This window comes from Lagenorhynchus albirostris, chromosome 8 (assembly GCF_949774975.1).
Source record: "Lagenorhynchus albirostris chromosome 8, mLagAlb1.1, whole genome shotgun sequence".
Lineage (NCBI taxonomy): Eukaryota > Metazoa > Chordata > Mammalia > Artiodactyla > Delphinidae > Lagenorhynchus > Lagenorhynchus albirostris.
The window spans coordinates 10,696,990-10,710,994 of NC_083102.1; the positions used below are offsets into that span (position 1 = coordinate 10,696,990).

The 14,005-nt window shown below is 37.0% G+C and overlaps 1 protein-coding gene across 4 annotated transcripts in view; it reads left to right on the forward strand.

Moving 5' to 3' along the window:
* Window positions 1–14,005, forward strand: part of TPK1 (thiamin pyrophosphokinase 1) — a 334,974-nt gene that overhangs the window by 166,184 nt on the left and 154,785 nt on the right. For all 4 annotated transcript variants that reach the window (XM_060156462.1, XM_060156463.1, XM_060156460.1 and 1 more), the window contains one exon: window positions 5,889–5,984. In XM_060156462.1, the coding sequence (XP_060012445.1) occupies window positions 5,889–5,984 (96 nt within the window). The remainder of the gene's footprint in view (window positions 1–5,888; window positions 5,985–14,005) is intronic.

A 14,005-nucleotide genomic window follows, 5' to 3' on the forward strand; every position in this document is an offset into this window, starting at 1 on the left:
AAAATAACTTTTGACTTCTGTTAATAGATGTGGTGGCTTTCTTGTTTCAAATGCTTAAAGTTTTCGTTCAATGCCGTGTTGAAAGGAAAGGTTATTTTACAACACCCAGGGCAGTGAAGATTATAGCAGATTAGAATGTCTCTTTATGTTTGGGATTGAATGGAGAATTGCTACAAGGTAAATTACTTTTGTTCTCTTCTTTTATACACTGTCTAGAAAAACAGAAAGAGAACACTGGATTATATTAGGCAACTTGTTACTTAGAATTTTTAAGAGTTTAATCATGTGACATTCTTGCTGAAGAAATTGTTACTCGTCAGCTGTCATTTGATAATTTAAAGAAAACTTTTTAGTTTGAAAAGTAGAAATGTTTTTAGAAGTCTGGTAAATAAAACTATAGTAGTAATCTACCGTAGTATGCTTTATACAATAAAGAGGAAAGTGGGAAATGGTTACTTTGTGATAACATCTCTACAGAGTAAAAAGACAATTTTCATACCTGTGTCAAGGAACATAGATCATTTAGATTTCAATCGGCTTTATGCAACTATTCCCCTTCTTAGCAAATGTGAGAACAAGTTTGGGCTAATTTTAGATCTCTATCTTTGATTATTCAGAGTATAAGTCATTTTGCTTTATCCCTGCTGTGCTCTTAATCTGGCAGGCAGTTTCTTATCACAGAGTTCTGGTCAATTCAGTTTAATAAAAGATTATGGAACCTCATTATTAAAGGTGTAAGGTATTCAATTTTTTTAAGACTCTTGAGTATATCTCCCTAAATATTTTTAAATGTATGCTAACATACAGGAAGAAAGGCTACTTCAGCAATGGATAGGGGAAAATAAAGTGTGTGGGAGCTAGAATTTTAAGACCCCATAAAGCTCTTATTATCATTGCTTATTTAAAAAAAGTACCAATATTCTAATGGGATAATAAATTGTACTTCATCTTTTCAGAGCCAACTTGAAAGGTGGTCTTTGACATCTTCTTGCCTCCTTTTCTTTACCCTTGATTGACACCTGTTTCCCCTCCCAGAAGTGTCCCTTTCTTTCATACTGTCCTTTAGCTCCTTAGTCCTCAGTTGGGTGAACCACTTCCAGTCTCAACCCTGCTTCACACTCCAAAATTGTCTTAACTTTCTTTTCCCTTCCTCTCCAGTGAAAGTCATCTTTTCCTTAATGAAATTGATCTGTTTGTGATTAAGAAGGAAGTACGGCAAGTAAATTAATTCACAGTAAGAAATTCATGATGAATTAACTTTCCTATTGTTACTTATATTTTAAAAGAAGAAATTTTTTTTTCACCCTCATACACCAGTAGGAATATTCATATTTACAGCCTGCCTGGAAAGGCAGGAAACTCTGGCAACATCTACCAGGGGTTATAAAAAAATGTTCTTATAATTTCCCCAGTAATTTCATTTTAAGAATTCAATTCGAAGAAAATAACCAGAAATAAACACTTCTATACAGAGATATTGATCAGAATGATATGTTTAATAGCCAAAAAAAGTGAATTATGTCATGAATATAAATGATAAATATAGTGACAGTATAATGAGTTGGGAAAGCAGAGAAAAGGGATGAGAAGGATAGCTAAGCACTCACTGCCCACTTCAGATGTCTGTGGGTGCTCTGAGGGTCCCAAGCCTTGGGCTACAACGGAATCAGCATGGAGTCAGGCAGGGGTCATGTCTGTCTAAAAGCTAAAGGATTTTCAGGTATTTAAAACGGGAGAAAAGCAACTAAATAAAGGTTCAGTATAAATTATAAAGGTGTTTTTCTGCTTAAACCTTCCAAAATACCCAAAGTTTAATTAAGCAGGGTTGAGTACAAAGCATTGGTAGGTTACAGGTCTGGGCTTCAGATGACATACTATGTCCTAAATCAGCTGTGTGACTTTGGGCAGGTTATTTAATCTCTCTAAACTTCAGTTTACACATCTTAAAATGTGATAATTACATTAACCTTATAAGGTTGTCTTAGAGATTCAAGAACATAATTCATATAAAGTGACTCATATCTCATATAACAAGATGTGTACTCAATTGTTACTTTTTATTATCGTTATTGATTTAGTGAGGAAGATAGTTAATTATCAACAGATCACAATTTTAAGATTCTAATTTTCAGATACTTTTGAGGTTATCTGATTTTTCAGAGAATTAAGTTATATGTTGTTAGGAAAATAATCTGTTTGTTGAAAAGCATTTTAGATTTTGTAGCTACAGACATATTTAATTCTGTTAGGTGAGAAGCTATATGCAAGTCACTCCAAATAAATGTTCAGAATTGGTGTGCATGGTACCTACAAGGAAATAACACTTCTAAACTTTTAACCTTATAAACACAGTCCATAAAGTTACAGTAGAAGTCTCAGAGCCCCATAAAATTTTGCAGGGTAATTTTCACAAGTCCTTCACTAAATGACTTATCCTAAAATGGCACTAAATGACTTATCCTAAAATGAATAAGCTAATAGCAAGTTGGGGAATGCTTTCACTGGACTTGCCTCTTGTTTTAAGGAGGCCAAGTCTCTCTCTGGACAGAGTGCATGAAATAACAATTGATATGTTGTTATAATTTTTTTTCCAAAGGATTTGTTTCCTTTCTAATTAAGGAGTTTTAAAGGAGTCAGCATAATATAACCTGATAGGTTTTACGTGTGTTAAATATAAAAACTCATTAACCTATTTTAGTTGCATTATTGGCAAACAGTAAAATTAATTGAGAATGACAGCCTAACGGCTTTTGCATTGATCTTTTGAAATTAGGTTGATTAATGACACTCATTGTCTTGTAATAATTTCTTACAAGTTGTCAGTGAATTCAAAAATAGTTTTATAAGCCTTCACACAAGGTTCTATGGGGAACATTAGCAATATTTCGCTTACTCTAGTGACCTTTGATGCGAGGTGGTGTGACTGTAGCATCGACGTTTCTAGAGATTGTTCGGAAGTGCCGAGGTGAGAATTTGCTTTGTGTTCATCTCTGTGCCTGGTGCATTCTGGGCATTATACAGGGCATCTCAACGGCACTGTTAGTTTGCCTGCTAGGTCCGTTACAGATAAGGAAAAGGGAGTTCACAGAGATTTTTTTAAAGGCCTGAAACTTTCCCCTCATATTAAATTCCTCAAACATGTACAGAGTTTGGTGATGAAAATCAGAAAAACTATTTGTGGGCTTGGAACGGGGATTGGTTGATAAACTACAGCCCACAGGCCAAATCTCGTCCGCTGTCTGCTTTTGTATAGCTGGCAACCTAAGAATGGTTTTTACCGTATTAAATGGTTGGAAAAAAATCAAAAGAATAATAATATTTCATAACGTGAAAATTACGGGAAATTCACATTTCAGTTTTTTTGGAACACAGCCATTCCTACTCATTTTTTTTTTGTCTGTAGATGTTTCCATGATACAAAGGGAGAGCTGAGTAGTTGGGACAGAGGCCCTTTGGCCTGCAAAGCGTAAAAGAATTACTATCTGGCCCTTTACAGAAAAACTTTGCTGATGCCTGGTCTAGAGTGGTAATTTATCTCAGGCTTTTATAAATGACTTTATTCATTATTGAATGCTTACTACTTGCTGTGTCCTGTGTTGGGTTCTTGTATGCAGATGCAATAATGAGCAAAGGGACATAGTGGGTACCTTCATGGAGCTTACAGCTTAAAGCTAATTTTTTTTTTTTTTTTTTTTGCGGTATGCGGGCCTCTCACTGTTGTGGCCTCTCCCGTTGCGGAGCACAGGCTCTGGACACGCAGGCTCAGCAGCCATGGCTCATGGGCCCAGCCGCTCCGCGGCATGTGGGATCCTCCCAGACCGGGGCACGAACCCGTGTCCCCTGCATCGGCAGGCGGACTCTTAACCACTGCGCCACCAGGGAAGCCCCTAAAGCTAATATTTTGATTAATATTTTAATAGTCATAAGGTAGATGTAATAATACAGTTATTTGGTCATTAATAAAATATTGTAATATTTGTAAGGTAGACTATTAATAATTTAATAATAAAATTTGGTTAACTAAGCTAATAATAAAATTATTTGGTTAATCTGAGTATTTACCATAACCCTTACTTGAACCTTTTTTCTTTTTAAAATATACCACACTGAACATAAACCTTTGCTCTTTAGATGACTTGTGATTTTACTGAGATTAGGATCATATATTATGAGAATATGTTTCTGTGTTTGTTATAGCTATAGATGCTGGCACTGTTGGAAATTAATTTGAACTAGTACCATTCCAGGACATGTTCTGAAAACTGTTTATTGCTAAATTTTACTAAGTTCCTGATATCAGTTTGTTTCCTTGTCGTTTTTCTTTCTATTGAGAAATAATGACTCATTAAAAAAATACTGTGAATTATTTATGTAGTACTTTATACTGCTATATTTGTTAAGCCTCAGTGTGAAATGTGTATTTCACTTTACCTGATTGGATGTTCACTTGGCTAACATTAATGTATTGTTGAATTTTAGTTTATATAGTTGCATATGAAGCACTAATATTTGTCACCATTTTAAGAATCTGTATTAATCATACTTTAAAATAAGTGTTACATAGTTTCCTAATGGCAGCAGGTAGCATAATGCCTGAAAAAATGTCATTGTTGCTTTTCTGAGTTAGACTCATAGTCTGATTTATCCACATTAATATTTCAGAAAAACGTAGCATTAGTCCCATGAGGAGAGAAATGGTTTTAATCCATCCATCATTTATCTATCCATCAAACTTCTGTAGACTGCTTGGTATGTGCTGGTATTGTCTTAGCAACTGAAACGCAGTGGTCAGTTTCCCTGTACTCAAGGAGCAGTGAGTCTTCTCTTGCCGAAGATCCTGTGGTCCCAAAGCTATAGGCAAGGATTTGCCAGATGTGAATTTTTGCCTCTGTGTGTGTGTGTGTGTGTGTGTGTGTGTGTGTGCGCGCGCGCGCGCACTCGCACGTGCAATTTGTTCCACTTTGGTTAATTTGCTCCGTTAGTTAATTTGGTTAATTTGCTTTCTCTCCTTGAAAACTCTTCGAATGGCAACTTTATGTACTAGATTATATTTAACTTTCACTTACTCAGCTGTTTGTCAGAGACCTTGCATTGTTTTATTCCTGAATTAAGAAGCCGGAAGTCCCCTCGTGCTCTGGTTTTACATACCTTTGCTTCTGTAAGACATTGGAGAGAAAGGTGTCATTTCAAAAATATCGTTTCTTGCACCACCTCAGTTCACTAGTGCCAACAAGCTGGCACTTTTGTGGCACTCTATTTATAAATATTTTTCAGTGTTTTTCACTAGTTATCTGTTGTAGAAAAGGCAAAGAACTTACAAACTCACTTCATTATGTCCAAAAGACATATTTACACAGCCATCTCTCTTCCTGCTTCTTTTTACATGAGGAAAAAAGGGTGCTGTAAAGGAATTTTATAGGACATCTAACTTGATTTTACTTAAAATGTAGTTTATCATTAGCTCAGTATTAGTCTTTCTGTCGTGTGGGTAAACTTAGGAAGTCTGCTCGAAGAAACTCAAAGTTTTTTAGAAATAGTTTAATTTCAGGTAATTTCACTGTGAATATATTTTATAATACTTGTACCTGAGTCCTTACGCTAATCTTGAATGTCATCACAGCAGTGATTTTTAAAGACCATTAATGTAGTATAATCTGTACTTTTTTGGGTAAAATGATTGTCGTAATCAGATCGTTATTGTGATAGTGTAACATCATTGCTGAGATATCCTGTTATGTGAAATAATAAAGATAATGAGAATGATTCTAATGATCAAGGTATAATACAGGCATGACAGGATATGTCTGATACTTTACTTTTATAGCTCTTGATCTTGTTCCGAGGCTGACATCATTACTTATTCCTACCTTTTATCTTATTTAACACAGGGATGTGAAATTATTTCAACTCCTGATCAGTGCCATACTGACTTTACCAAGTGCCTTGAAGTGCTCCAAAATAAGATAGAAGAAAAAGACCTACAGGTAAGATAGGCGCCTATTTGGTGAAGAGTCTTATACCAAGGATGTGAACAATCCTGTTTTTACTTATCTGAAATCATTATTTGCTTTTGTGCTGCTTATCTGGATTCCCTTGTCAGGTTTTTCCAGTATATGAATAAATCTGCACTTAGTTGTCAAAACATTAACGTGCGCACTTGAATCAGAGGTCACAGATTCCAGAACCTTACTGTGATGAGGTCCCCAAATGGGTGAAGTGGACCTTGTACAAAGCAAACAAAACTGGCAGCTCATTCTCAGCCTAAAGGGAGTAGCTAGTAGCTGCTTTCTATCTCAGGTTGGTTGTTGCTCTGAAGAGCTGTGTGTGTTTGTGTGTTTATATATTACGTAGGCAAGCCAAACAAACAAATATGGCCTAGATTTGGCCAAGATTGCAAACTCTTATATAAACAAATAAAATATTACTGACTTTTTTTTTAAATGAGAAAAGAGTCTGCTGCTTTGCACATGTGGGCTCTTTAAGGTGTTCAATAGTGATTTTCACCCAGCACCCAAGTGTATAATCACATCAATTAGCTAACGCACACATTTGTATGTTTTTATATTTTACAATTTTTTTTGATACTTGCTGAAATGATATGCAAACCTTTTAAAGTCTGTATTCCATGAAGATCCACGGAATTAAACCTGAAGCAGTGACTGACAATTGACCATTATGTTCCTGGGAAGGGCAGGAAGGTGAGCTGAGATGCATGATCCAATGTGTCATTTTTAAACTTAGGAAAACACCTTTGTACATTAGGATGGTTTCCACAGTACAAGTAACAGGAGACGTGTTTCAGCCTTTCCTCAGTAATCGAACAGGGTAGGGCCGACTTCAGACACAGCGCAGTCAGATCTCATGTCTGCTTCTTCCATTGTCTTGGTTCTGCTGTGTAAGCTTTCTCTTCAGTGTGGTTTCCCTGACTGTCTGCAGTGGCTGCTTGTAGCAATTTTTTTTACATCGTTACATCTAGAGGGATTGAGGGGCAGGGTCATCACTTCCCACCGTCATGAGACCAAAGTCCTGAAATCTCTCCATTAACCACCACTTGGTTTTGGCGAAGGATGATGAGAATAACCTGATTGTCTTGGACTGGAGCAGGGAGTGGGGGGTCGATCCACATGTCTCATACAGTCCAACTACATGCCTAATACATGTGTGGCGGGATGGCATAGGCAGTGGAGACGCACCCCTAATAAGAACTTACTCCTTCGCAGAAGTTATGAAAGATTTATTCTAATGTATATTTATTAAGTTGAGGCAGTAGATCCTTTTCTCCCTTTGAAGGAAAGCCTTATTACCTATTATAATTGACAAGTAGCTCACTCTGCAAACTCAATAAATGTAATTGAACGAACATTTCTCATCTCCGTTGTAGCTTGAGCTATACCTAATGTGCTACTTCCAGCAATCAATTGCAGTAATAATATATTTGTTTAAGGAAAACAGAAGACAACCTATTGAGAGTTATCTGCTTCATCCCGACATAGCTGATGTTGAGTTTCTTAGAAAAAAATTGTAAATCTTCACAACTGTTTCAATTTTCCTAGTACTTCCACTGAGTGTATTGAAAGCTGGGAATGAAATTATGTGAGTGTCATTTGTTGTGTCAAATTGATAGTATCTCTAATACAGTATTTAGTCATTGAATCTCAAAACAAACCATCGTATCTCAAACTCAACAAGGCCAAAATCCAGAGAGAGCGTCAAACTGGGGGAAGAGGATAATCAGGTGTATATAATCTGTGAAACAAATTGGACAAAGTCTTGGCCGAACCAGTGGAGGCCTGGAGCGAGAGGACCTATTAGAGGACTCCTGCATTGGGCAGAAAGGGCCGCACACTCCTGCTCCCACCGTGCTTAGTCATAGGCTGGAGGCTGCCAGGGATGTGCGTGGCCCTGGTGGCAGGCTGTGCTGTGTCATGAAGGGGTTGCCGCTGGGCCGGGATAGCCAGCTGCCCTCCCCTCAGCCCAGTAGCGAGGTCTTTGTGGAGAGAATGGGAGCTGGGCACCTCCATGGTTGGCATGTTTTGGGTCCAGTGCATTCTCCAGCCTTATCTTGAGCCCCCTTTCTCCTTGTTCCCAAAATATGCCAGATTCCCTCCTCTCCTTTGCCTTAAGGTGTTTTTTGTATATATGTTGCCCCCCTCTCTAGAATGTTGTGAATATATTTTGATTTTTTTTTTTTTTGTATTTCTCCTCGTCTTTGCCAAAGCCGTGATGGCAGAGTATGCCTGACGTCCTCAAGGAGGTCCTTCCTCCACCATAGCTCTGGATTAGGCTCTGCGGCTCTACGTTTCTATGCCTCCCTCTTTTCTCCTTTACGATATTCTGAACACTGCTAATAATTGTGTTAATTGTGTATATCTAATTGTTTGCTTAAGGCCTTTCTTCCCAGCTTGACTGTGTAGCCCATTAGGCTGGGATCAGGTCTGTCTTGTTCACGATTGTACGGTAGCACTGTGCGTATAAGAGATGCTCGGGGAACTCACAGGAGAGCAGGAAATGATGCAGTTAGGGGAGAGGTTTTTTAGAGAAGGCTGAGACATGAGAAACAAATAGAAGTTAGATGGCAAAGGGGAGAAGATGGTGGCCAAGTATGGCAGTCCACAGGGAAGATGGCTAACACTTCAGTGAACCAACAGCAGATGGTTTGAAGAGCTTTACGACAGAGAACAGTGTGGTTACTTGGTGTTTGAAGAAGCATGGTTAGGTCAACTGAATTCATTACTAACAAAACCATCCAAATTAGCTCTTGTTCAGACTGCAAAAGATGGTTATGTTAAATCTGAGACTATCTGTGAGCTTCCACCTGACTTTACGTTTAACCTGGGAGCACAACATTGTCTTTGGTTTAACATAATAGCAGGAGAAAAGCAAGATTAGAAAGATTGGAAAGGAAAATCATAAAAGATTCCCCTCCGCACATTCTCCTACCCTCAAGTGAGATCATCATGAGGGCTTTTACAGATTTCTTCCTAAAATACACATAAACTGTGTCAGAAAATCCTTTATACTTCTCCACCTAGTAAATCTTACAAAATTATCATACATTTCTTGTTTTCCACTTATTAAATTATAAATATGAATTTGTGTTCAAAATGTCTATATTTTGTAGTAAGATCTTATCTTTTTAGCATATACTTTAAAATATTAACTCTAGTATAAATGAATTGAATTAAAGTACTATTTACTATGTTAAGGAACCATACTGTGTAACATATTAGAACTTTATAGAATTTGGATTAGGGTCTGTCATTATCCTAAAGGAGTTAACTGTCTAGAACATGAGGTTAATTATAAAAGAAAAGATTTCCCTAAATTACCTTATTTATTATTTATCTGTTTTAAACCTGCTCCTCCTCTACTTTTATTCCTCTGCAAAAAGGTTCTCTGATACATGTGACTTTTTAATGCTTTTCTTTTATGTTGCCACATTGTTTATCTGTGACTGAGTCATGAATAATAAATTTATCAGGATGCCATCTGATATGACTGAATCTTCAAAGAGCACTATATATTCTGATGCTGTAATACATGTTTGAGATCTAAACCCTGGAATTCAGTGGAAAACATTAAAAGCTATTGCTCCAAGTTTCAAAAAATGTAAGATGTACATTGTTTAGGATGAAGCAGGAGGAAATCTAGATTTTAAGGCCCTAAGAATAATAGGTCTCCTAAAATACAGATTAGGGTATTTCCTAGAATTATATGGCAATAGAATCAGTTACTTCAGTTTCTGATGTTTTAAACAGACTTTATGTTGGACAAAATTTGGGCAGAAAAGTTGATGTTAATTTCAAACTGTATATTGTATAGATTTAAATTCATACTAGTTTTATTTGCTAAAACCTCAATACATTTTAGCCCATTTATACTGTGTTTTTTTTTGTAAACAGTTTTTTAATCAAATGCTGCAGGATGCTGAGTATTATATAAATAAGAGCAAATGTGTAAGTTTTGTACACACAGACAAATATTAATGACTACAAATTAAATATCACATAAAGACTGTAGAATTGATCAATTAACCCAAGAGGACAGAGTAGAAAGACCTTGAGTTCACCTCCTCTCAGGGGCACACCAAAATTACAACTATTTACAGAACAACTATCAGAGAAATAGATTGAAACCTACCAGAAAAGATCCTGTACAATAAAGCCATAAAGAAGGAACCATAACAAGATGGATAGGAGGGGCGGAGTCACGGTATAGTCAAGACTCTTACCCCCAGGTTGGCGACCCACAAATGGGAGAATAATTACAACTACAGAGGTTCTCCCCAAGGAGCAAGGGGTCTGAGCCCCACATCGGGCTCTCTATCCCAGGGATCCTGTGCCCAGAAGATGAGCCCTCAGGATTTTTGGCTTCAACAGCCAGTGGGGCTTACTTTCAGGAGACCAAAAGGACCAAGTGGGGAGATAGAGACTCCATTCTTAAAGGCACCCAGGGGAGAAGTACTAATTTGAAAGGTGTCTGGGTCAGACCTACCTGCTGATCTTGGAGAGTTTTAGACTATTTATATCTACTGATTATCAGTATTGGTCATGATTGGTTTGTAATGGACTAATGACTTTATGTTCATACTAAATATCTGTTGCTGCTCATCAAATTTAAGACTGACTGTATCTGATTGGACTAATTACTTTATCAATATAATAAGATATCCTTAGGGTTGCTGGAAGAACTATGATAGTACTGTGAGAAGTATTTTCCAAGGTACTCTGATGTCTTCAGTAAAGTCCGCTCTGATGAGCTAGTATCTTTGGCAAGATTCCAATCTTTTCTAAAGCAAAACGTAATAAATCATGTGTGTACACATGTGCTCTGGAAAGGAATAAACACTATCTTTACATTAGAGAAACCTAGCAGATACCACCTTAATCAAGGAATCATAATTAACATCATCAGTGATAATTCATGTTAGTAGTACACGCCCCTCTCTCTAGGTATAGGGTGAGAAGGGCACTTGGCGGTGTACTTCCCTAAAACCCGTAATCTCAGTTTAATCTTTGAAAAAAATCAGAGAAACCCAAATTGAAGATCATTCTACAAAATACCTGACCGCTATTTTCAAGGTCATGAAAGACAAGGAAAGACTTGAGAAACGGTCACAGAGCAGAGGAGATGAGAGAGACCTGAAAACTAAATGCAGTGGGGTGAAATGTGAATAAAGCCCAGAGTTTCATTAATAGTTGTGCCCCAGTGTCAACCTTAGTTGTGACAAATGTGCCATGTTTATCTAAGATGTTAACATCACTGGGAGCTGGGTGAAGTGTGTACTCCCTGAAGTATCTTCACGACTTTTCACTAAAGTGTGTACTCCCTGAAGTATCTTCACGACTTTTCACTAAATCTCAAGTTATTTCAAAATAAAACATTTATTTGAAAAAGTATGTTCAGTGTTGCAAATATGCTCTAACAGTGGAATGGTGTCATCTTTGTGTGCCGTGACTTATGGTAATATAGAATAAGAAGCAAGTACTACAATCAGTAACTTTTTGTGGACTCTCTCAATTTTAAAATGTTTCCTCAAAAAGTTTCAAACTGTAAGACTCTGCTGCATGTTTCGGCAACTATTGTACATGAAAACTATGCCTGCTTGAAAATCTTCACTAGAAATTTGGTGGTGTTTAAACTACATGACAGGCCAGATCCTCTCAACTTTCACAGCTTCCCTAGAGATCAGAGTATGGTAGGACTCAGTCAAGGATCTGATTTTACCAGGACTGGGTCTAGAAGAAGTAACCCTGTTTATTCCTGCATTCCCTCCTGACCTGTCACAGTCCTGTGGTCTCCATCCCTGCCTCCATTTTCTCCCTGGCTCTTCGTATATTGATATTCTGTCATTACTTTTATCTTGTTTCCCCGGGCTTCAGTTATCCTACTGTGCCATTAACTCTATATCTTATATCTCTAATCCTGAACTCCAAAGCCCTATTTTTAACCACTAACTGGAAGGCCAGAGGAACTTCATTTCAGTGTAAACCAAAATTCATCATCTTTCTCACAAAATCTCATTTTCTTTCTTTTCTGTCTCATTCAGTGGCACTACCATCCGTCTACCTGGCAGAAACCTGAGAGTAACCTTATATTTTACTATCCCTGTACCATCCCTCAATGGCTGGTCACAGTTGCTTTAATTCTACAAGCATCTCCTGTGCCCACTTTGTTCTTTCCAATCTTACTGGTACTATCTTAGTTCAGACCTTTATCATTTCTTACCCGGGTTATTTTACTAACCTTCTGTTTGCCCCCTTCACTCCATTCCCTTACTAAAATTTATATCCTCTATCTTAAATGGACATCTGCTTTAAGTCTTTTCTTTTCTCCCAGTTACTTATTCAATAAATACCTGTTCAATGAATAAATTTATTTCCAATAACATCAAGGCAGATTCCAAAGGATATCCTGGCAAACCTTAGCTGGCATGTATCCTCTGTGAACGAATCTTCTTAGCATTTCCTACTAATTCTCCCACGACACGTGTGTCATGTGTCCACATTCCTTACATTGCTTGCTGTCTGTACCAATTGTAGGAATGAATATGCTTATTATGAAAAGAATTATTCTCCAACACATTGTAATTAGAGGTTAGGTGCTCAGATGCTTGGGTTATGCTGGCATTCTTTCAGCTGCATGACTACAGAAAGCTCTTTAACTTCTTTAAGACTCATCTTTCTCATCTGGAAAGTCAGAATAATAATCTACACGTACCAGCGAGTTGTGAGGCAAAGCATTTACTGCAGTGCCTGCCACATATAAAGTCCTTCATAAAAATATAATAGTAGCAGTGGTGGTATTAATAGTCATATATTTTTGTGCACCTTAGCTCTTGTGATCTCATAACATTTTATATAATTTCCTTTGCATAATATATTTATATATTTGCAGAAAATAAATATAAATTTTATATAAATAAAATATAAAATGCTGCATTTTATAGATATATTTTATAAAATATATTTATATATTCTATTTAATTTTATAAAATATATTTTATATGTAATATAGTTATATATAATATTTATTTTATAAAGCATATACCTTAATATATTTTATAAAAATTATAAATAAGATCTTTTATAAAATATATATAGTGATCTTTTGCTTTTATAATAAATTTCATGGATCAATATGATATTCGAATTAGATAATGTTTTTAGGAATCAGACTAATTAAAGTTTATAGCCCAGTTTCATGGACTCATCATTTCCTTTTATTTTTCAGTGAAAATAATTTTTTTAATTGAGGTATAATTGACGTACAACATTATATTACTTTCAGGTGTACAGCATAATGATTCAATATTTGTCTAAATTGTGAAATCATCACCCCAGTAAGTCTAGTTAACATTCTAGCATTGTTTCTTTTGGACATATTCTAATTTTACAAGATTTCTTTTAATATCAGACCCTTGAATTAAACAGAGGGCTCCTCCCATGTTGCAGTGTTTCCTAGGGGAGGTCTTCAATGTCCCCTTTTCCCAGGGAACCAGTGAGAATGGGATCTGTATGTTTAGTGATGGGATCCCTCAGCAGGGCGAGTGGCACAGCCCCGCTGACCACTGTGTGCCTCGTGCCTGGATGGAGAGAGGAGAGGAGAGGTGTGCTCCAGCTTCCCCCATGCTACGGGGGACCTTGCGTGCCTTGTGCTCACTGAGAGATGTGTTACTCAAGGAAAGTCAGAAGTTCACCTCAGCGTTCCAAAGGCAGACTTTCTCCCCTTAAGTACACTGTGGAAGCTACTGGGGATCATCTTCCGGTCAGCTTAACAAACTTTTATGTAGTATGTGTCTGTTAAGACATTATGCTAGGATTTGGTGACCAAATGCGTGGCCTCAAATAGACTCCAGTCTAATAGAGGAAACAGATAAATGAGTAACCAGAGGATAATTCAGACTATCATAGATGCTGTGACTTGCCTTTTCAGGATAGATTCAACTTCTTAAAAAACGGATTGTTTAGGGGCTTCCCTGGTGGCGCAGTGGTTGAGAGTCCGC